We start from the raw sequence: 24,199 nt of genomic DNA on the forward strand, positions 1-24,199 counted from the left end.
GTCACATGGACTATTTATGGACTACTGTAACAATGTCCTAACTACCTTTCCGGGCCTTGAACATGGTAGTAGCATTGCTGTTTATGCAGGCTCAGAAATATAATAACTTGTGTTTTGAAAATGAACACAATCAAATCTTACAGATTTGAAATGACATGAGGGTGAGTAATTAATTACAGGATTTTCAATTTGTCATCTTGATGCCTCCCTAGAAGTTCTACTGTATATATGGAGTGAGTCGCCCCCTTATGGCCAGAGAAGGAGTTGACAGAAAATAGAGTAGGATTTGAATAATGTTGCCTCAGTGTGCCTTTTACTCTACGAAAGATTGTAACCCAACTTGTTCTGCTTTTCTCATTTAAAGGCAATCTACAAGATGGTGGGGACTGTTATCATGATGAAGATGAACGAGGACGGCCTGACGCCCGAGCAGCGGGTCGACAAGATCTTCAGTAAGATGGATAAGAACAACGACGACCAGATCTCATTGGAAGAGTTCAAAGAAGCAGCAAAGAGCGACCCTTCCATTGTATTACTGCTGCAGTGTGACCTGCAAAAATGAGCGTCTCGAAAAAAGAGCCAGGGACTGCACAAATGATTAATGTTCCATTCAGTTTGCAGCTATTTCCACTGATAAAAAAATTGCTTGGACTACCTTTCAATGAATCCGCTTCCTGTGTTTGAAACACTTGTGTGCATGAGAATGTTCTTTGCTAACGAATTTCACATACGCACCCACACGAACACCTTGGCACACACATACACTGACACAAACACACATACATGCATACGTTGCAGATGCCTACACACATACAGACCATGCCATGCACAAATAGATTATATGAATATTAATATACATATATATTGAGTTGTCGAAATTAACTGCCAAAATGTGAAGAGTGTGCAAAGTACCTTCTGAATCCACTGGAGCTTGCGCATCTTTGATGTGCTGTATTAAATCGAGCTACTATTTATTGTACTGATGCTAGCTATGTGTACCATATACTGCGTAATGTCAACCGAACCGATTCTTATGGTAATCGTAACTGTTCCGGATTTACCCACTCTTGTCTGGATGGACAAAAAGATAAGCTCATGTCCATCCAACTTTTCCCTTCAAATGTGCTTGTACTGTTGGTGAATATAAATGTAGTTTATTTGCATGCCATTAGGTTTGCCTTAAAAGTACTTCCCTCATTTGCATCCTGCATAAAGAATGATACCAAGCCTTATTCAAAAGAAACATTTGAGATGTTAAATAGAATTAGATGGATAATTCATCGGTCTGGCAAAGATCTGTGATGCATTGATGGGAAAAGGCTCGTTTACTACACCTTCTGTGTCTAGCGTGTACATCACATGAGAGGGATTCGAAGTGGCCGAATGTAATCCGTGAGAAGAATCCAGAGACTGAGTATTCCCATATTAAACCTACAAGCTGTGCAGTTTCTGAATGTCATCAAATGTGATAAATTGCATATCAGTGTGGAGATATGTGGGGCCTGAGCATGGAATGAATTTACGAAGATCATTTTTAGGTTCAAAGTCATGTACAATAATGATTTTGCCTCAAAAATGTACCTGTCCTTGACAGCTAAAATGTCCAAGACTGTATTTATTCCTACTTTTTATTACATGCTACTCTTAAAGGAGAAGTCCAACTGAGGTTTTAAAGGTTAACCCTGAGGTTATTACTTTTTAAATCCAGACATTTGCACCAACTGCACATTTTGAGCACCGACTCGATTTCTAAATACGCACATTTCTGTGCTCCATTTGAAAGAACATTCTGCCAGTGTCAAGAGCTTTACACAAGCATAACCTTTGTCATTGTAATGTTTACCTACGTAGGCACCGCACCAAATTCATGCAATGGCAAACTTTTCCAATTTAAAAGTTATTTTGTACATGTAGCATGTATTGTGCCCCTGATGCCATGGCTGCACTACTCCTTGTGTTGTGGTTTAAACTAATAAAAGAGTATATGGGATTTTTTTTCCTCAATGTCAGAGTTTGATTTGAAAGGAATTTGGCTGTCAGAATGTATTACATGCAATTACAATATTATTTGTTAATCAGCACATATCGGGACTAATATGAGCATTTTTAATATTATTTTTTAGAATTATGCTGTAATTCAAGGGAAATGTAAAGAAAGTAATCCCTCAAAATTAATTAGAGAAAGTAAAACACTTGGAATATTCAGAAACTATCAGTTTTTTTATGTTTGAAGTGTCTGTGGATTTATATATTTATATTTATTATAAGAAAACATCCAATATATTAGGACGTATATAATGGTGGCATCGAAGTTCCTGCATAACAGGAATGACCCATATTTATTATGGACAGCAAATGTAAACTGTAATAACACAAGACGCCCGTTAGATGGCATCAAAGTGTTGACTTCGTGGGACATGAGCGGGTAAATATTGAAAGCTTCACGACGATTTTTTTTTTTTAATTGTTTGTTTGCCGATCAGTTGGATGCATTGTTCCGTTCATTGGTAAGTATTGAATATTTGTATAATAGTTTTCTCTTAATTGAGATTTTTTATATTGCCAATAATAAATGAAAATGTACAGACTTAATACAGTACATTAAACACAATATAAAATAAAATATATCTCTCCAAAATATATTGAATTTTATAACAAAATAAAAAGGCAACACAGATGTATCGTCTTAAGAAATTGTACTTGAGGAAGAAATAGCTTGGATATATAGCAGTAAAACGCTTTTGTTGACTGAATTTACTACGATTAATAAAAGATTTGGCAAGGAACAATACAAGATTAATAATAAAGTACTAATTTCTTGTTTGGTTCACGATAGAAATTAAATAACATCCTTAAACGACTCAAAACATATTTTGGTAAATAAACAAACAAACAAAAAATCGATCTAATATAATTGTTTATAAGGACAATTATTATCTCCCGTTCTGCTAGGGGCACTAAAAAGAACAGCTTGTGTCTATCTAATATTTTATAATATAATTATCATAATAATATAATATATATTTTTATTATGCAACTATTAAACAGATACAAAAAGGACAGAACAGACAAAACCCCTACAGGAATAGAACTTTTTTTTTTTTTTTAATTTCCTTTATCAATGCTTGAACAGATAGTACAAAAAGAACATTGCCAATGGAAATAGCTTGGATATATAGCAGTAAAACGCTTTTGTTGACTGAATTTACTACGATTAATAAAAGATTTGGCAAGGAACAATACAAGATTAATAATAAAGTACTAATTTCTTGTTTGGTTCACGATAGAAATTAAATAACATCCTTAAACGACTCAAAACATATTTTGGTAAATAAACAAACAAACAAAAAATCGATCTAATATAATTGTTTATAAGGACAATTATTATCTCCCGTTCTGCTAGGGGCACTAAAAAGAACAGCTTGTGTCTATCTAATATTTTATAATATAATTATCATAATAATATAATATATATTTTTATTATGCAACTATTAAACAGATACAAAAAGGACAGAACAGACAAAACCCCTACAGGAATAGAACTTTTTTTTTTTTTTTTAATTTCCTTTATCAATGCTTGAACAGATAGTACAAAAAGAACATTGCCAATGGATCACATACAAATCCATAAAATAATGACCAATAATTTTAAATTAAACATTAATGACAAACACAAACGTATACACATAGTAAATAAACATTGATACAAAAAAAACCCCACCAGAATGTGAATGATATTACAATGACATTACAAAGAAATTGAAACAAACGCATCAAAATATACGGGTTTTCTTTAAATACCTCTGTATAATATTTCAGGAGTCTTAGTTTTTTTTTATTCTTTATAAGCTGAAGAGATTTTTATAATAAAACATGAGTGGAATCTCCGCTTGACGTCACCTCAAGAAACCTGACCACAGCCGTACCGGAAATACGTCATCGCACTGCGCCATCGAACATCTCAAAGTGCGCAGCTGCTTAGCCTGTGCTAGCTGCTACAGATTACAACTGATATAAGTTTTTTGTTGTAAAGTTTGAGTTTTTCCTTTAAAAAGATCCAGCCATGGCGATGCAAGCAGCTAAACGCGCGAATGTAAGTCCAGATTTTGTTCAAATGTTCAAATGATCGTTAAGCTGATAGTCTTGGGCTCAAAATGGCTAATCAGTACATTGGAGATCGATGTTTATTGTTGTTTTTCCTGGTATAAATGTGATCAATTATCTTTAAACAAACAAGTAAACTTTATTGCTAGTTGTGTGTTAAAAATAAATATTTCCTGATTTATTTTTTTTAAGATTAGACTTATTTAGGCCTCGAATGGCTTCGCTTAATATAGAAATGTGGTCAAAACACACTGGATTTCATGAATAGTTTTTCATAATTGTCATTCAAAACGTTTGAAGACGTTACAGTTCTTTAAATGGCTGTGTGGTTTGTTTTAATAATCTGAAACGATAACATTTTATGTATTTGTATGTTAATGTTTCTCTTTGCTGGCATGTTTCAGATTCGTTTACCTCCAGAGGTGAACAGGATATTGTATATTCGTAACCTTCCATACAAGATCACCGCAGAGGAGATGTACGACATCTTTGGAAAGTATGGGCCAATTCGTCAAATCAGAGTGTGAGTATCACATGTTTACATACTATAATAGGGTTTAATAGAGGGTTAATATAATAGAGGGTTTGCACTTAAGTCACGGTTTGGTCAGTTACCCGGATACACGACCATAGTGGAGATACTGGGATGTAAACAACAGCATGGATTGCACATTAATGTACTACTGAAGATGTTGTTCTGCTAATGTATGCTGTCTAAACCACAGGGGAAAAAACGTGTGCTAAATCCATACAGAGAAGGACTTAGTAAGCAGGAAAGGGTGCAATATTTTGACAAACTAAAGTTAATTATGAATTAGTCTAATATTTCACCTACCTGGCTGTGAATGATAAGAACAAACACAAATGTTGTCAAGATTCTTGAACTGGAAATCCTGTTACAGTTTGACCAAAAACAAACGCCTTTTGTTCCTCAGACAGTTTTTTTGCACTCTTCTCCTTGATTCGTTATAACTTTTGGCAGTCTATAGTATTCCAAATGTTTTTCCCGGGCCAAATCCCCAAATGTTTTTATAGTCCAAAACATGACAATAATTGATTATTTTCAGCAGTAATAATCAGCAAAATTTGCGAGTTCGATTCAGTTCAGTGGCATTGTTTACGTTCAGTGCCAATAATATGGCCGATTGCTGCTGCATTGTGAAAACACTCTTATTATGTGCCATTAATCACATATATTTTCATAACCTGAGTAACTGATTGTTCTGTGATTGTTTTAGCGGAAACACGCCAGAGACGAGAGGAACAGCCTATGTCGTATATGAAGACATCTTCGATGCCAAAAATGCCTGTGATCACCTTTCTGGATTCAACGTCTGCAACAGATACTTAGTTGTGTTGTACTATAATGCAAACAGGGTGAGTTTAACTGATTTGGCTTTGATTCAAACACTAACTTACGTGTGTGGAATTTAAATGCTTTTAATTCTGTTTTGAACACTTATGTGACCCTGGACCACAAAACCAGTCATAAGGCTCAATTTTTTGAAATTGAGATTTATACATCATCTGAAATCTGAATAAATAAGCTTTCCATTGATGCATGATTTTTTAGGATAGGGCAGTATTTGGCTGAGCTACAACTATTTGGTAATCTGGAACCTGAGGGTGCAAAAAATTCAAAATACTGAGAAAATCACCTTTAAAGATGTCCAAATGAAGTTCTTAGAAATGCATATTACTAATCAAAAATTAAGTTTTGATATATTTACGGTAAGAAATGTTCAAAATGTCTTCATGAAATGTGATCTTTACTTAATATCCTAATGATTTTTGGCATAAAAGAAAAATCTATAATTTTGGCCCATACAGTGTATTGTTGGCTCTTGCTACAAATATGCCCATGCTACTTAAGACTGGTTTTGTGGTCCAGGGTCACTTATAATTTATAAGTGTTCAGAGATATTATGCAGAATGTCCAAAACTTTCTTCTCCATACAATGAAAACCGGCAGTGACTTTTGACTATTCTCCAACTGTTCATTTTTTTAAATTAACACTTCCATTTTTAAAGTTAATTTCATTAAGTGTGATACAAAACTCTAAAGTTACCTCTGTTCTTTTTCCAAGGCTTTCCAAAAAATGGACACAAAGAAAAAGGAGGAGCAGCTGAAACTTCTCAAAGAGAAGTACGGGATAAACACAGACCCACCGAAATAGTCAACTTTTTTTTTTTTTTTTTACATTACTGTTCTATTATTCTGTGTTGCACCCATGACCTTCTCACTTTACTCAAATAAGTAATGTTTGGTTTTACAAAAAAAAAAAAAACCTGTTGAACAGTTCATTACTTTGCCTGGAGTCTTGTTATATATTGACCTAATGTCTTTTTCAATGAGTTTACTGTTAATATGGAATAAAACAGCATTTGTTCATCAGCATTTGTTTTATTAAATCAGTGATTTTCTTTTTTAATATAACTGCCTGGTGTCTTATTTTTACATTTTTATTATACACGTAAACGAGTACACAGTGCTTATAATCAGCTAGGTTTTACAAATTAAAATGCTCAACGATTTTATTTTTTTAATTCACAATTCAGTGATAATCAATATAATATTGCATACAAGTTAATATATCGCTTTTAAATTATAGACCTTTTTCTGTATTTGCTTTTTTCATTAACTGCATTTATATGAGTAAATTAAAAAAAGCCTGATTAATGCATTCAACTTTTTTTTCACATTAAATTAATTTGATTACAATAACTCCATATTTATAGTAATACACTATTTTAATAGTTAAATATTCAATATTTTCTAATTTCTAATTACACTTGGATATATATATATATATTTTTCTTTACTGTTAACATTTATACTGTAGTTGGTAGCTTGAGGTAAACTATAACTAAGTAATGCCATGTTCAATGGTCCATAGGTTTGTCAAGTATAAAATAATTATGTAAAATTTGTAGTACGTTGTCCTGTCTAAAGCATACTTTCTTATATACATAAACACTACCATAAACACTTTTTGTTTTTAAGAAGTCTCTTCTGCTCACCAAGCCTACATTTATTTGATCTAAAGCACGCCAAAAACAGTCAAATTTTTGTACTATTTAAAATAACTGCTTTGTATTTGAATATATTATAAAATGTTATGTGTTCCTTTGATTTTAAACTGAATTTTTAGCATCATTACTCCAGTCACATGATCTTTCAGAAATCTAATATTCTGATTTGCTGCTCAAGAAACATTATTATTATTATTATTATTATTAAGCTAAAAACAGCTGAGTAGAAGTTTTATTTGATGAATAGAAAGTTTTAAAGCATTATTTATTAATTATTTATTAATTATTAATTTAAAGCATTCTTGCTTGTTTCTATAACCCCCCCCCCCCCCCTTCAAAAAAAGTATACTGACTCCAAGATTTTCAAGATCAATATAATATTACAAAAGCTTTTCAATTACATTTTAAAATGTATTCAAATAGAAAGAAGTTATTTTAAATAGCAAAAATACTTCACAATATTACTGATTTTGCTGTATTTTGAATCAAATAAATGCAGGCTTGATGAGAAGAAGAGAACAACAACTCCATATTTTTAGAAATACACTATTTTGATAGTTAATAATTCAATAGCTTGAGTTGGATTAATCGTTATATATTGTTACATATTGTGTCTTGAGTTAAACGACGTTAAATATTGTTGCCTCCGTCTTTTAATGAACTTCCGTCTGATCATAAATGAGCCAATCAGCTGAACGCGCGAGAACGAGGCGCGAAACCAGTAGTTGTGGGATCTAGTTACGTATCTCTTCATTTCTTCGTTTAATTTTCGGGTTTAGGCGTAGTTCGTTTTCCCTGACTTTGTGTAACTGAAACTTAGTTGTTCGCTAAGACTACTTTAAGGATCACGGGGTCAAAATCCATTTTTCGGTAATTAGCCATTAATCCTCCTCGACGGCTGACAAGAAACCAAGATGTCGTTGGTCAACCCTGAAATAAAAGCGGAATATACTCTGAAGTGGTGAGTGTTTGTCATAAATGTTAGTTTCATGTAGGCCTTGTTTTTTTAAATGTGTTCTGTTTAAAAGGATCGACATTAGTCTAAATGGTTATGTCTCGTTTTAGGCTTTTGCAAGCTGTTGAGGGAAAGACACAACTGTGAATGGCTTATTTTTGAGTTTATTTAATCGAATTTACTTTACTTTTTGAAGTAACGTTACTAAGCTGAATATTGAATGTAATGTTACAAGTTTTGTCAACGTGTTTGCGTTTTGTTGTGCAAGAGCCTAAATACAGTTACTGTGTTGATGCTATGTTATCTAAAGTGATTTTCGGGAGTATTTCGGGAAAGGTTTGTTAAAACTGCTACAGACGTACGTAAAGGTTATCATTTTAATTTTACGGACCAGTGTATTTGATATGTAAGTCAATCCATAATTATAGTAACTATATATCTTTGTATAACAGTTAATGATCCTATGTGTATATTTCATGTGTTGGCAATCAGAGGTTGCACCTGTTGCCTGTAAACTCACAGATCTCACCTGTGAGAAAAGTCATTTGACGGACTCCAACATATTTTCTAATTTCTAATTACACTCTCTTGTGTGTGTGTGTGTGTGTGTGTGTGTGTGTGTGTGTGTGTGTGTGTGTGTGTGTTTTTTTTTACTGTTAACGTTTATACTTTAGTTGGTATGTTGAGGTAAACTAGGTATAACTAGGTAATGTCTTCATTCCATGTTCAATGGTCCATAGATCAGAATCAGAATCAGAAAGAGCTTTATTGCCAAGTATGCTTGCGTATACGAGGAATTTGTTTCAGTGTTATTAGCTTCCAGTACACAGAGACGCACAGACAATAAAAATAAGAGAATCAGAAAAAAATACACACATGTAAGCATAAATAGACCAAAAATAAAAATAGAAAATAATAATAATAATTTGTAAAAATTGACAAATATGTATGTACAGTTGTGCTATAGGTGATAGGATGGAATACAGGGATGTGTTGGGGTGGAGGTGGTAGCAGTAGATAAAGTCAGATTATTCCACACATTTTTGCACAATGGGAGGAACATTTTAACTGTTCATAAGTTAAAATGTTCCTCCCATTGTAAAAGATAAAAGTTGTACAGTATAAAATATTTATGTAAAATTTGTAGTGCGTTGTATTAAAGCATACTTTCTTATATACATATACACTGCCAATCAAAAGTTTTTGAATAGTAAGATTTTTAATCTTTTGTTTTTAAGAAGTCTCTTCTGCTCACCAAGCCTACATTTATTTGGTCTAAAGCATGGCAAAACAGTAAAATATTCGTACTATTAAAGTAACTGCTTTCTATTTGAATATATTTTAAAATGTAATTTATCCCTGTGATTTCAAAGCTGAGGTTTTAGCATCATTACTCCAGTCACATGATCCTTCAGAAATCTTTCTAATATTCTGATTTGCTGCTCAAGAAACATTATTATTATTGTTATTATTATTATGCTGAAAACAGCTGAGTAGAATAGTTTTCAGGTTCCTTTGATGAATAGAAAGTTTAGAAGAACAGTGTTTATCTGAAATAGAAATCTTTTGTAACGTAATGTCTTTATCATTACTTTTGATTTTTTTTTTTTAAATTTTAAAAAATTGCTAAATAAGTGTTTCACCCACCCCCCAAAAAAGTATACTGACTCTAAGCTTTTGAATATAATGTACCAAAAGCTTTTTAATTACATTTTAAAATCTATTCAAATAGACCAATTATCTGTTTGTAAACATCCGGGATGCGCGCGCATCTTGGTTGCAGAAAACCCGGGAGACATAGCGTTTACGAATAGGAAATTACACGGATACGGTACAAAACAGTTAGATTCTAAAATATTATAGGTTATTTGATTAGATGTTATTTTAAAAATTGTTTACCGCTTATTACAACAGCTTGTCACCCAACGATATGAACAGTTATTCTGACAGATCCGTTTGCCATAGAGGTAATCGTACACCCAAATCAAGTCAAGTGCAAATTACATGTATAGCATGCCTCAACAGGCTTCACAACACAATGCAGACATAACAAAACGATCTTAACAAATTATCTTTACAAACACGATGTGACATTACTTGCCATTAATTCTCTGAATTTTTATGCCTGCAATTTAATCCCTCTTAGCAACTAAAGAGACAATATTTGCCTCTAATATTTAAGTTTTGCATTGCTTTTGTTTATTTCACACTGGGTTGAGTAGGAAAAGACAGAAGGGACGAAGTCGGGACGATAAGGATACCTCTCCTGTACAAAAAGTGTATTCTAACGTTAGTGTTTGACAGTAGGATCGTTCGCTATAACTTATTAGCCAAGTTCTAACGTTACTACAGGGTTTCCGCGGGGTCTTAAAAAGTCTTAAAAAGTCTAAAATTTAAAAATCAAAATTTTAGGCCTTAAAAAGTCTTAAATTCGCTGTTCTAGGTCTTAAATAATTTTACACAGGTCTTATTTTTCCGATGTCCATGTAACGCTACCTCTAAAGCTAATTTAAATTCTCTTTTTGTTGTTTCCGTGGTGTTGTAGTTCTTTATTTCACTATTCCAAATATAATTTGCTGTTTTTAAACTACAAATGAGACCAACATGCAATAGCCAATCAGCTTTCTGTTATTGGCGCGAGTCTCTCTCGGATTGTACCGCAGCAGAAGTAAAATGGATTTAACTTTTTAGCTTTGGGTAAGTGCAAGTTTAGCGATACTTAGCTTGAAAAAACTGAATATAGGGCTTGGCTAAGGCCAGTTGCTAACAACTGTAGATTTTTCCCCTCCCTCTGTGGAAGTTACTGCGTCTTCAGACAGAATCACAGTAGCAGAATAGGCTACAGGTCAAACTACCTTTTTCTGTATATAATGTTCTCAATAATAATAATTAATATAGGTCGAGCTAGCTGACCGCCAGCCTTCGAGATACTTTTAAAATGTTTTTTTTTTTTACTTTCCCCGACCGAACAAACCGCCTGATTAAAACTGAAGTGACAAAAACAACGAGCGAAGCATCAAAAGGCAAGAAAGATTCATATTTTAATACATTCAATGTAAACAGAAATTGATAATGGATATGTGTGTATTTCTGGTCTAATTGTGACATACTTTAAAACAAATGAATGTAACAGCACTCTAAAGAAACACACTGAGGTAAAAATTTAAAAATGTATAGTTTATTTATAACATTGTTCAGTAATATACCAAGTGAGCTTTTTGCTGAAAATTCTCACAATTACAAATGTTGCATTAATTTTAGCTCAATAAAAAAGTAGTTAGTCAAGTAGTTACTTACATATTAGACAATATGCAACATTAGCAGAAGCATTCTCCTAGCAACATTTTGCTATGATTCAGCGTTTTGATCGAATCAGTTGAAATAACTCGCTCATGAAGTGACTTACCGCCACCTGCTGGTAGTTTAGTGTGTTTAAAAGTATGCCTCCACACCCAACATTTCTAATGTATATATTTATAAATCAATAAATGTATTTAAAACATTAATCTCACTTTTAATTTTGCAGTGTAAATTATGCAATCTCACTGCTAACAGCCATTTAGAATTTATTGATAAATTCATAAAATAAATTTCAAAGGTAATGCATACATTTCAAAAGTAAAAAAAAAGGCCTTTATAAAGGTAAATCAAATATGCAGATTTAAGATGTAAAAGCTAATAGAGCACTGATGAAAATATTGCTTCAGAATTTTTTTTTACATCAGATATTTCTAGTGGTACTTTTATGAGGATATTTTGTGTGGAATAGTGTCTGCTGATATGAAAAGTTCACTGTATATCGTAGTAATAAATTTAATTTATGACAGCCATGATATTGTGTTTACTTTTTACATTAAACACATTAAATATTACATGTATGCATGTAATATAATATCTATTTCCATTACAGGTTTCGGTCTTAAATTTCATATAAGGTGGTATTAAAAAGGTCTTAAAAAGTCTTAAATTTCACTTGTTCATATCTGCAGAAACCCTGTACTAGCCAAGCTTACGAGACTAACCGTTAGCCGTGTACCCACTGCACAACACGACATTTTCACGGTTGTCTTTTCTTCTTTTTCTAATTTTTCTTTCGGGTTTTATGCTGCCTTCCAGGCAGGTTTATGAGTTTGTAAATCACAACTTCAAATCAGGACTTATGACTTTATAGCGTTCCAGGCAAGTCACCCCAAACTGCCTGAGTGCATTAATTATTATTATATTATTATTCATTTGTTTGCAACGTTACATTGTCCTAAAGTCTATTTTTCACTGTGTACCACTTGCATAAACACCGCACCCGTAGGTGCTGACATAGTGGTTTCGCGGCCTATGTCACATCAGAACTCGGAACTGGGCGTACATCGATCTAGTACGAGTTCACGAGTGGAAAGTCTTGGGTTTGACTGCCGTTCGGATGCACTTTCACGGGTAAAAGGTTGGAAAAACACGAGTAACGGGTTGCCTGGAACACAGCATTATAGCGGTTCCGGTCGTCTTTTGCAACCGACATGCGCAGTTGAACCAGCGTGACGTATGTGTGACGTAGGCTGATAATTGGTCTATAGAAAGAAGTTCTTTCAAAAAGTAAAAATATTTCACAATATTACTTTTTTTGCTGTATTTTGAATCAAATAAATGCAGGCTTGGTGAGAAGAGAATTCTTTAAAAAAAACATTAAAAGTCTTACTGTTAACTTTTGACTGGTAGTGTAATTTGCCTAAAATTTTGACATTGGGTGTTTTTTTTTTTTTTTTTTTTTTTTTACATTTCTTAGATATTTTCCTGTCTAGTGTTGTACCCAAAAACAAAAAAAAAAGTATAATTTGGTTGGAAAAAGTGTCAATGTGTATTTACAAAAGAAAAAAAACAAACATGTAGACCCTGATTATGGACAAGTATTACTTTTTCTTTTTACTCTTCCCCTCTCTTTCTAGACACACCTAGACAACCGAAGGTGACAGAAAAGAATCACAATGTGTTCTATTCCGGGACTTCCATCAACGGGTTCAAATGTACCTGTACTCATTACCAGAGTACACCTGAACCCAGCATGTGTGCTGGTAGAGTTTTGGGGGAATTTTGATCAAGATCGAAAGTTTGCTTATCAGCAACTGAAAAAGGAGATTCAATACCCCAGAGAGGGTTTTTGTGAAACAGATGGAAACCCTGGTGACTTGTGCCTCGTCCGAGTGTATGAAACATGGTACAGAGCACGTATAGTGACCAGAGACACTGATGAGTACAGCGTGTTTTTAATCGATGAAGGCAGAACGCTCTGTGCCACTGTAAACACTTTAGCATGGGGCAAAAGTGACTTTTTCTATCTTCCCCCTGAAGTTGAATTCTGCGTTCTTGCCAATGTCCTGCCGCTGTCCCCTGAAAACAAATGGTCAGCAATGGCCTTGGAGTTCATGAAGACCTTCTGTGGTCGAAGAGTCAATGCCACTGTCCAAGATGTTCTTGTGCCTCACCGAACATTCCTACTTGACATTCCATGCCTGTCCAGACAGATGTTTGAAATGGGCTTTGCAAAGAAGTTGTACAGTGATCAGTTCAAGGAGTTTGTTTCCAGATCTTTGCAGGCCAGCAGAGGAACTGGAGAACCTCAGAGAATTTCTTCCATTAGGACCAAACCAGTTGAGATCATTGAGCAAATAGAGAAGCAGCAGGCCTACATGTACCCAGAGCTGCAAACCGATACTGTTGAGACTGTTGTGATCACGGAAGTAACAAGTCCATTTCGCATATTCTGTCAGCTTAAGGTTTTCTCTCAGGAGCTGAAGAAGTTAACAGAACAGATAACTCAGCATTACGAGGGAAGAGTTGGATGCAATTTTGCAAGACCTGAGAATTTAGGCAGCCCGTGTGCATCAAGAGGAAATGATGGCAAGTGGTATCGTTCTGTGCTGCAGCAGGTCATGTCTGCCAACAATGTGGTTGAGATTTTGCAGGTGGATTATGGGAAGAAACAATTTGTACAAGTTGAGAATGTCCGACCACTCGCCCCTGAGTTCTTCAGGATGCCTGTCGTAACGTACGTGTGCTCCCTTCATGGAATAGCCGACAGAGGTATTGGTTGGACAGTCTCTCAGATCGATTACCTGAAATCTCTCCTGCTCAACCGCACAGTGATCGCCAAGTTTCAGTATCAAAGCCTTTCTGAAGGTGTCCACTATGTCACGCTTTATGGAGAGGAGAACACAAACATCAACAAGTTGTTTGAACTGAAACAGAAATGTTCAATGGTTTCTGATATGACCCTTACAGACTTTGCTGTTCAGAAGAGCCCATCATCTCAGAAGAGCAAGATTCTGGAAACAACCAAGACCACACACATTGATGAAACCTACTCGGACCTTAAAGGGAACAAGCCAGTCTTTTTCACTGAAAGTCTCACACCTAATACTTCACATTTGGCTGTTGTACAGCACGTTGAGAGCCCTGGAAAGTTTTGGGTTCAAACTCAGCAATACGCTGATGAATTCAATCAGCTAATGAATGGCCTTGGAAATCTATACAGTGATCCAGCCAGCACTGAAGGATTGGTAAGAAAGCCTGTTGTTGGTCTCCTCTGTGCAGCTAAAGCCCAAGATGGTGTGTTCTATAGAGCGGCTATTTATAAGGTAATTGAGAAGAAAGCAGAAGTTTACTTCCTCGACTATGGCAACACAGAACTTGTTGATTGTTTCAACCTCCGACAGTTGCCTCTGAGATTTCAGCAGCTTCCAGCTGTGGCAGTAAAGTGCTCCCTCTATGGCATTAAATCCAAACTGAACCATTGGGAAGAGAGGGCTACGTTGTTCTTTTCGAGACTCGTCGAAGACAGAGTAATTGATTTGCATGTACAAGACAAGCACCAAGACACTCACATAGTCCAGTTAGTGGATCCGAGTTTAGATGGAGAAAACGATGTGAGCAAGTTATTGTGCAATGCAGATTTTGCAGACAGCGAAAAGAGCTTTGTGGAAAATTCAGCGACAAGATCTGGAGTTTTCTTGACAGAAGCACGGCCTCAAACTCCTTCCGGTTCTTCTGCCGTAACGGACAGTACATCTGCTTTCAAGGAATACTTGTTTCCCATTGGAAGTTCTCTGGAGGTAACTGTCTCCTACATTGAGAGTCCAAATGACTTCTGGTGTCAAAAAGCCAGAAATGCAGCATGCTTAGAAGTGCTAATGCAAGACATTCAGCGTTTCTATTCTCATAGCGAATTCCAGCCACCTTTGGAAGCTGCTTGTGTTGCCCGTCATCCTGAAACTGGGATATGGTACAGAGCCCTGGTCATTCAAAAGCACCAAACGCCTCATGTTGATGTCTTGTTCGTCGACTACGGGCAGACAAAGAAGGTTGCTGTTGAAGATCTTCGAAAGATCACTTCGGCCTTCTTGAGGATGAAAGGACAAGCCTTTCGATGTAGTTTGTACAACCTGATCCAACCAGTTTCCCACTCAGCTTTAGACTGGAGCCCTGAAGCCACATTGCAGTTTCAAGAGTTTGTTAACACTGCAGCGTCCATGAATGTGCCCTTAAAATGCACCATATTTGCTGTCATGTATGACTCCCAGAAGGTTGTGTTCAATGTGGTAGACTTGGAGACCCCTTTCCAAAGCATTTGCAATCTCCTTGTCCAAAGACGTCTAGCTGACCGTGCACCCTCTAAGAAAGCTCCTCTTCCACCCTTTCGCCTGGACACATACTATTACTCCACACATGGAGTCAAGACTGGTTGTGAAGAGAAAGTGAGTGTCACCTGTGTGAAAAGTGTCACTCAGTTCTATTGCCATCTTGCCAGGAATTCAGAGGAGATTGAGAAACTTTCGAGCAAGGTCAACTCCCTATGCCATCAGCTAGAGGCAACCAAGTGTCCTCAGACCTTTGGAACAGTTTGCTTTGCAAAATACACAGATGGACTTTGGTACAGAGGCCAAATAAAGTCTACAAAACCGTCAGTTGTGGTCAATTTTGTGGATTACGGTGACACCTTGGAAGTTAATAAATCAGACTTGCTGCCAGTTCCAATTGAAGCAGGAGAGATCATGTCCGTCCCAGTGCAGGCAATTGAATGCGGGCTGTCAGATATGCCTGAAGATGTGCCATGTGAAGTAGGAAACTGGTTTCGGAATTATGCTGACAGTCATTGTTTCACTGCTTTGATCGTGGCAAAAGACCCAAGTGGAAGGCTTTTGGTGGAACTTTATGAGGGAAAAACTCAAGTGAATGCACTGATCAGACAGAAGTTTCACAATGAAATCTGTAGAAATGAGCCAAGCACATTCAAAGGATATAGTTCAAAGAACAGAAGTGCACAAAGTGGGGCAACCCATATGAAGGAAAGCTCCAGTGGTCTAAAACGAGATTTCATGGATCCAGTTCCACTATCCCGTGAAAGTTGTGTGGCACAACAAGGTAATGCTGAATCAAAACAGCTACGGGGAAAGTGGGGATTCCAAACAAATGGTGGGCTTGAACCAGAAAGAGATTTTGGGACATTGCGCAATTTCCAGAAACAGCAAGAACCACAAAGGAAGTCCAATGATAGAGCTGATGTGCGTCGCCCTTGTCTATCTGACAAAACTGATGCTGTTAAGCCCAAGTCCCAGGCTGCTCTTAACGAATCAGCGCTCCCAGTGAAAGTCATAAAACCAGGTCTAGAAGCTGAGGTGTTCATCTCTCATTGCAATAGCCCTTGTAGCTTCTTTGTTCAGTTTGCAACTGATGAGGATGACATTTATTCACTTGTGGAGAAGTTGAATGTTGACCAATCAAGGTGCGCAAACATCGACCACAGTGATATTCGTGAAGGAGACTTGGTTTGTGCAATGTTCCCTGAAGATAAGTCTTGGTACCGTGCAGCAGTGAGGAAAAACATTGGCGATACAATCGACGTCGAATTTGTTGACTTCGGAAACACGGCTACAATTCCTGCCTCAAAAATATGTTGCCTCAATCAATCATTTGCTTCGCTTCCTAGGTACAGCATCCACTGCTCTGTACATAAACTGAATGTTGAGGATGGGGACCAAGAACTTGCACCCAACTTCAAACGAGTAATTGAACAAAACATTGAAAAGGTCATGTGCACATTTGTGAAAATGTCAGGGAACGTTTGGGAAGTGAAACTTGATGTTAATGGTGTAGTGCTGGGATCCACCCTCAGCGATGATGCTACATCAGCAGCTGAGCTTACGACCACAGGTGTCAAGCAGACATCTGAAATCAAGGTCTGCACCTATTACAAGAACCCTGACATATCAGCTGGTCAGCTGATCACTGGATACACTTCATTCATCAAAAGTCCCCAGCTCTTCTGGTGCCAGTATGCAGCATCGGACAAACTTCAAGAGATTTCGGATGCGTTACAGAGTGCTGGCAATGCATCAAAAAAAACTTTGAGTGAGGAATCTCTGCCAGTTGGAAGTGCTTGCATTGCTCTTTTCACTGAGGATAATTTGTGGTATCGAGCTAAAGTTACATCTAGGGACCTTGACACACTCTCCATTACCTTTGTTGACTATGGAAATGAAGCAAAAGTCAGTATCGGTGACGTTAAAGCACTTCCACCCGAGCTATCGGATGTGCCCCCTCAGGCATTTGACTGCCAGCTTGACGGTTTTGATCTTTCCGAGGGTTTCTGGGCTGAAAAAGCAGATGATGCTTTCTTTGAGCTAGCTAATGACAAGCTGTTAAATATCACCATTAAGAAAATGGGAAACTCTGAAATGCCAAACCTCGTCAAGCTGGATTGCAACGGTGCTGTTATCAATGATGCTATGAGAAGCTTTTGGAAAAGTCAAAGTTCTGAAACTCCATCTGTTGAACTCCTAAGTGGAGCAAATCTGATGTCTGACGATGCCTCTGTGGCTACTGACTCAGTAGTTATACATGATTCATACACTGACCATGTTGACAATGAAACCTGCGCATCAGTTCTCGAGGTGGAAAATTCTGAACAAGAGCAGCTTGATTTACTTACAAGTACGAAAGTTGGAAATGAAGCACAGGATGACGCACTCGAGATGATTACTGAAGATGATGCCTCACCTGATACAGCGAGTATAGTGCCCTCTGATGCACAAGAGGACCTTGAAACCATATGTGTCATTGAAGATGATTCAGTCTCAGCAAGTCCATCAGACACAAACCAGCATGCTTTTGCTGAAGAGGCAGACCCAACACCTGTTGCTGTAGTTTTGCCGCAGCACTCTGAGGGAGCTACACCTAGTGTTACCTCAGAGAATATAGATAGCTTCTTGATGAATAACACAGATTCTCAATTACGCATTGTTGAGAGACCAGAGTCACCATCGTCTGAGATCATTCAATCAGGTAAGCCTGAATGTGACTTACATTTTGTAGTAGAACATTTAGAGCTGGAGTGTTGACTGACAGAGATCTACCTTCTTTTCTCTAATTTTTTCACATTTTTTAAAGACTTGGGCTTTTTAAGGCGAGCAACAGAGAAGAAGCCTGCTGGGTCAGAATGTGTGATATGGTCTCGTGTAAGAAGAAACTGGTGCAGAGCAAGAGTTTTAAAAAGCTCAGAAGATGCTGCATTGGTGTGTATTTATTTCTCTTCTCATTCACACTTTTTAAAGAGCTGCCTTTGTTGTTTATCTGGTAAAGAAACCTGCTTTTGTTTTGTCTAACTTAACACTTGTTTTTTTTTTTTTTTTTTTAGGTGTTGCTTGTGGAATATGATTCTGAGGTGGTAGTAGATCCTCTCAACATCTTTGAAATTCTGCCAGACAAGCCATTGCAGGTGTGTAATGCTGAATGTATTTTTTTTGTTTATAATCAGAAACCATTTTTTACTCATCCGGTGTTTTAATTGTAGGCTTCCTGCATTGAAGCTGCAGTTCCAAGTGGTAAGTATTATATTTTTTTAGATACAAAGTTCACTTTTACATGGTGTTAGCATATAAATGTCTTAACAGTGTGTGGACACAACCACCCTACAATGATAGAAATCTATTCACTCCTTGTTTTTAACCCCCCCCCCCCCCCCCCCCCCCCAAAATCTAAACGGTCTAAATTAAGCTGTTTTGATTTTCTGAGCAGTATGATGTTTGATTTTCTGAGCAGTATGCATATTTCTCAGGCCCTGCCCATGACCGTTGATGGACTTCTTGTATTAGCATTTTTTCACCCCAGACATTTGTACGTTGTCTGCTATTTTCTCTGCTTGTGATTGGATGTAAAAATTAACATCTTTCTCACGACGTCAGAGCTGCTGAAGATGCAGGTTTTTTTTTTTTTTTGCACCTCCAAATACACAAAAAAACAGAAGAGAGGGGTGGGGTGAGCAGTAGCTCATTATCATTTAACCCTTTCAGTGGTGAGTTTAAAATATTCTAGTGGACCCCCAAGAGTGAGTTTTTTTTAAGCGACCGTTATTTTAGAACGTTCGTCCTTATTGTTTCCATGGCGACGCGTCATGCTTGTCACGTGACACAACACAGCCACAATAACACTGTATGACAGATAGATCGCTTTAATTTCGTTTTTCCTTTTTTATCCAGAATACTAACACACTTGCTTACCATGCCATGAACTATCTAATATTCCGATTCACAAATATGTGTGAATTAGTATGATTCGTCGTTTAAAACCCTATGTAAATGATCTGGATCGTGATTTGAAACGTGAGATGGGCGCGGCCATGTTTGTTCGCGCTGCAGTTCAGAGAGTCCTGTCAGCCGCGTTTACATGTACATTCATCCGTTTCTCCCGAAATACATGCAAGTAAGTGGCTGGTGAACTAGAAGAGGAATAGAGTGAACCTTTTAGTTACTTTGCCTATGTGTATGTGATATAATTTGCCAATGTGTTTTATTTCTATTTGAATAGATGGTTATTTGCTGCTTCCATAGACCTATGTGTGTATTTTACAAACTCTTAATGTCTCGTTTTACTAGTACTTATGTGTATTTAAATGTCTGAAACCTAAAATAAGCGTTATGTGGTTAAAAACACTGCATAGTTGTGATTGTATGACTAAGTGTAGAGCTCGTCCTTCTCTGGCTCAGCGCCAGCCATCGCGCCAAAGCGCAGTTTGAATTTGTTAGTTGCGTGACGTCACCGAACGTTCTAAATCCCATATGTGGGACCGTACTCCCAGGGGCACAGAAATTAGAATCCCATATGTGGGACCGTACTGCTCAAAGGGTTAAAGAGACCTGCACCAAAACAGGTCATTGTGAGCAGAGCTGTTTTTGACAAGGTAAAAAGGGTGCTGTTTTATTACCGTTGGACTAATGTTATCCAAAGTATGTTGACAGTATGAAGACCCTAAAGAATCACACCACTTCCACACAACTTGTGGAAAATGGGCATCCGATACAATACTACTCATTGTAATTTTTCTCTACAAATGCCTTAATGCAAAAAAATAATAGTAATTAGCCTTAGAATGTTAGTTTTTTTTTTTCTTTTGTTTCTGATAACTTTTTTTATCTGAAATAAACCATTTAAGATCCTTAAATATATCAAACGTTTTGTAGATGAAGTAACCAAGGAGAAACATACTGCAGTGAAGAATGGCCATTCAAAGGTAAATGGATGTTTAACTGTGGTAAGTAGAATGTTTACAGCAGTTGGGCATAGAATAATGTTCTATTCAATTCTATCTCTGATTACATCAGGCGGAAGATTCAGAATATTCCACTGTTGTCACTTCAGAGTCTGAGGAACCAAATGGTAAGTGTTTGTATACATTTAGAAAGTTACTGCATCACATACTCTTAGGGTAGAAAAAATGTTTTATACATGCTTTATACACATTAAAATATACTATGGTGTTATTAAATAATGGCGAAGTAGTATGTAAATAATTGAAAAATGTTCAAAATTGCATTTTTAATATGTCAAGGTGAAGAAACAGCCATTGATCAAATGGATCCAGGTGATGAACCTGCAGACCAGGTACAGTGTGATGCTGTTGTACCAATCAAAAGCAAATACAGTTGATTGATAATACTTGGATAGCCTGTGGCGCCTCAACATGTGTTCACTTGCAGCTTCAAGCCACGGGATGTGTGTCTTGCTCCATAATTTTGGTTGAAGATTCTGAGGGTAAGTGAGGTCCCAATACTTTTAATAAGTAAGTAAATCAACAAAGCTCAATTTCAAATAGTGCGTAGTACACCTGCTCTTCGAATGTACTATTTGTAATGTATAATGTCTGTTTGTGTGAAATAACAATTTTAAATCTATTAAATCTGCATTTGAATGAATATTTAATTTAGATAGAATGAAATATCAAGTTTACATAAAGTCTTTGCATGCGTAATATGCGGTTGTCTAATTCATTTACCACGTTTACATGCACATCATCTTTCAAACAAAACTGAAGTGTGTAATTCCATCAGAGTTATACAAACAAGCAAATGTCCTGATTTGACCTCAATGCAAATGACAAGGCTGTTTTTTTTTTTTTTTTTGTAATGGAAGATGCATCAGGGGAAAGTGCACAAGTGGATGATCTTGTTCAAGTACTGAGTGTAAGTACACACATTGAGATGTAAGACTGTTGAGATGACTTTTATTTGACTGATGACTGATAATTTACTTACCCCAATGTCATCCAAGATGTTCAAGTCTTTAAGGTTTTTAAGGAAAACATTCCAGGATTTTTCTCCATATAATGGACATCAATAGGAGCCAAGGTCTAAATTGCAGCTTCAAAGGGCTCTACACAATCCCAGCTGAGGAATAAGGGTCTTATTTAGCGAAATGATTTTTTTTCTCTCTCTCTTCAGAAAATGAACAGTTTATAAACTTTTTAACCACAAGTGCTCGTCTTGCACTAGCTTTGCGATGCGTGGCTTCATGCGTTATGTAATCATGTTAGAAAGTGTTCTTCGTCTGTGTACTTCAATTCAAAAAGGTGCGGTAAAACCAAAACCTCCATCTCATTTTGTCCTCCAACTTCAAAATCAAATCACATTGTTTTACCTTCTTTGTAAAGCGCATTTGTCTATTTGCACGTTCGCTCTGTAAACACTGGGCTGGTTCTTTCGCTGAAGTGACTACATAATAGTAAGGTCAGGCTGGTCCAAGACAAGCATTTGTGGTTAAAGTATGTTTTTTTTTTTTTTTTTTTTTTTTTTTTTTTTTTTATCGTTTTAATCAAATGATCCTTATTCCTCGGCTGGGATCATGTAGAGCCATTTGAATCTGCATTGAAACTGCAGTTTGGACCTTCAACCCATTGGCCACCATTGAAGTCCACTATATGGAGAAAAATCCTGGAATGTTTTTTATCAAAACCGTCATTTCTTTGCGACTGAAGACAAAGACATGAACATCCTGGATCAAATGCGGGTGAGTGAGTTAACAGGATTTATTTTTTTATTTTCTGGAAGTGAACTTATCCTTAAATCATATTAACCCACTCATCTTCAATTTTTTTTTTGTACCTCAGCCTGAACCGGTAGAAATCAATGAGCCCCAAGAGGATTTAAACACCTCAGCTGGAGAGCTAAGAGGTTACACTTCATACTTTAATGAACTCTAATAAACTTTATTAAAGAGTAGTTGACACTGGTTTTTCTTGTAATCTGTAAAATGTGACCGTTTAGAAGATGCTGCCCAGATCACTACCGGTGTGGATTTACTGATGGATTTCCTTGATGTGCCTCTCCATGATAAGGTGTTTTGTCTTTTCTCTCTCTCTTATCTTGAGTGAAGACCAACACTACCCAGTGGCTAAAGATATACATTCCTCTCATATCATGTTTTTGCAAATGCAGGATGCGTGTGAGACTGAACTTCGAACAGATGACTTGCTTGAGGAGTTCAATAGTGTGTTTAGTTTGCATTCCCTATTCAATCTTTCAATTTTAACAAATACAGAATCGATGTTCAGCATCTGTTTGTATTTTTCTTTCACAGACGTTACTGAAGATCTTATTGTTCTTACTAGTGATGGAACGGAGTCTGACACTGCATCTGATGGCACGGTATTATAAGCTTATTGTTATTTATTTGATTCATTAAAGTAGTTCACTTTCGGAACAAAAAATTACAGATAATGTACTCACCCCCTTGTCATCCAAGATGTTCATGTCTCTCTTTCTTCAGTCGTAAAGAAATGTTTTTTGAGGAAAACATTTCCGTATTTCTCTGCATATAATGGACTTCTATGGTGCCTCCAAGTTTGAACTTCCAAAATGCAGTTTAAATGCAGCTTCAAAGGACTCTACATGATCCCAGACAAAGAAGAAGGGTCTTATCTAGCAAAACGATCGGTTATTTTCTAAAAACACTTACAATTTTTATACTTTTTAATCTCTACACAGAGTACACACAGAGCTAGACAAGACAAGCATTTGAGGTTAAAAAGTATATAAATTGTAATTTTTTATTTTTATTTAAGAAAATAACCGATTGTTTTGCTAGAATAAGACCCTTCTTTCCTCGGCTGTAATGGTTTAGAGCCGTTTGAAGCTGCAGTTTGTAAGTTCCAGCTCAGGGGCACCATAGAAGTCCATTATATGGAGGGAAATCCTGAAATGTTTTCCTCAAAAAACATTTCCTTATGACCTGAAGAAAGACAGACATGAACATCTTGGATGACAAGGGTGTGAGTACATTATCTGTACATTTTTGTTCTGAAAGTGAACTACTCCTTTAACCACAAACATGTCATGTATTTATATTCTTTATTTTGACTACTCAGCTTCAGGGAGATGCAGTGGCTAAGGAAATTTATACTGATGCTGAAGAATCTTCATGTAAGTCATTTAAGTGTATAGTATATAGTATATTTTTAAAAGTATATTTGGAAGAATCACTAACAGTTTCAGTTTTTATTAGAAATATTAATTTCTGGTTAAAGTGAGAACTGATGGCAGTGTGATTCACAGGCATACAAGAAAAGTCAGATGCATCTGATTGCACCAGCGCAGAGGATTCACGTGTCACTCATCTGACCCTGAAGGTTGAGGACGCATCTGACGATGACGTCATTTTTGTTGGTGTTTTGCAAGAATCCGAGGCAGAAGTATATGAGCCGGAGAGTGAAAATGAAAAACACAAACTTGACTAATGTAAACACTGTAAACCTCTCAGGAGCTGGTTGATGTGTCCTAAGAGGCAAGTTTA

General features: G+C 36.4%; 3 protein-coding genes across 3 annotated transcripts in view; all 3 read left to right on the forward strand.

Annotated features, from left to right (window-relative positions):
- LOC141315371 (visinin-like protein 1) overlaps nucleotides 1-1,990 on the forward strand; it is a 38,409-nt gene extending 36,419 nt beyond the window's left edge. Inside the window, exon 4 of the mRNA XM_073832702.1 lies at nucleotides 365-1,990. Coding sequence (XP_073688803.1) covers nucleotides 365-562 — 198 coding nt within the window. The 3' untranslated portion in view covers nucleotides 563-1,990. The remainder of the gene's footprint in view (nucleotides 1-364) is intronic.
- Nucleotides 1,991-3,952: 1,962 nt separating this feature from the next.
- On the forward strand, nucleotides 3,953-6,541 carry LOC141315379 (splicing factor 3B subunit 6). The gene is made up of 4 exons (XM_073832707.1): nucleotides 3,953-4,093; nucleotides 4,509-4,627; nucleotides 5,343-5,481; nucleotides 6,192-6,541. The coding sequence occupies exons 1-4, from the start codon at nucleotides 4,064-4,066 to the stop codon at nucleotides 6,279-6,281; spliced, it is 378 nt and encodes a 125-aa protein (XP_073688808.1). The 5' UTR covers nucleotides 3,953-4,063; the 3' UTR covers nucleotides 6,282-6,541.
- Nucleotides 6,542-13,068: 6,527 nt separating this feature from the next.
- On the forward strand, nucleotides 13,069-24,143 carry LOC141315366 (tudor domain-containing 6-like). Its single transcript, XM_073832699.1, has 15 exons — nucleotides 13,069-18,421; nucleotides 18,527-18,651; nucleotides 18,774-18,854; nucleotides 18,930-18,960; nucleotides 20,596-20,645; nucleotides 20,737-20,791; nucleotides 20,964-21,016; nucleotides 21,112-21,166; nucleotides 22,386-22,417; nucleotides 22,518-22,581; nucleotides 22,678-22,745; nucleotides 22,858-22,897; nucleotides 22,988-23,055; nucleotides 23,775-23,829; nucleotides 23,962-24,143. The coding sequence occupies exons 1-15, from the start codon at nucleotides 13,069-13,071 to the stop codon at nucleotides 24,141-24,143; spliced, it is 6,312 nt and encodes a 2,103-aa protein (XP_073688800.1).
- The last annotated feature ends 56 nt before the right edge of the window (nucleotides 24,144-24,199 follow it).

Source organism: Garra rufa, unplaced genomic scaffold (assembly GCF_049309525.1).
Source record: "Garra rufa unplaced genomic scaffold, GarRuf1.0 hap1_unplaced_025, whole genome shotgun sequence".
Taxonomy (NCBI): domain Eukaryota; kingdom Metazoa; phylum Chordata; class Actinopteri; order Cypriniformes; family Cyprinidae; genus Garra; species Garra rufa.

Coding starts and splice junctions, on each gene's coding strand:
- LOC141315379 (XM_073832707.1), top strand. CDS start 4,064: ATGGCGATGCAAGCAGCTAAACGCGCGAAT. Junction 4,628..5,342: donor CCAATTCGTCAAATCAGAGT/GTGAGTATCACA, acceptor TGATTGTTTTAG/CGGAAACACGCCAGAGACGA. Junction 5,482..6,191: donor TGTACTATAATGCAAACAGG/GTGAGTTTAACT, acceptor TCTTTTTCCAAG/GCTTTCCAAAAAATGGACAC.
- LOC141315366 (XM_073832699.1), top strand. CDS start 13,069: ATGTGTTCTATTCCGGGACTTCCATCAACGGGTTCAAATGTACCTGTA. Junction 21,167..22,385: donor TTTGGTTGAAGATTCTGAGG/GTAAGTGAGGTC, acceptor TTGCGACTGAAG/ACAAAGACATGAACATCCTG. Junction 22,582..22,677: donor CTCAGCTGGAGAGCTAAGAG/GTTACACTTCAT, acceptor ACCGTTTAGAAG/ATGCTGCCCAGATCACTACC.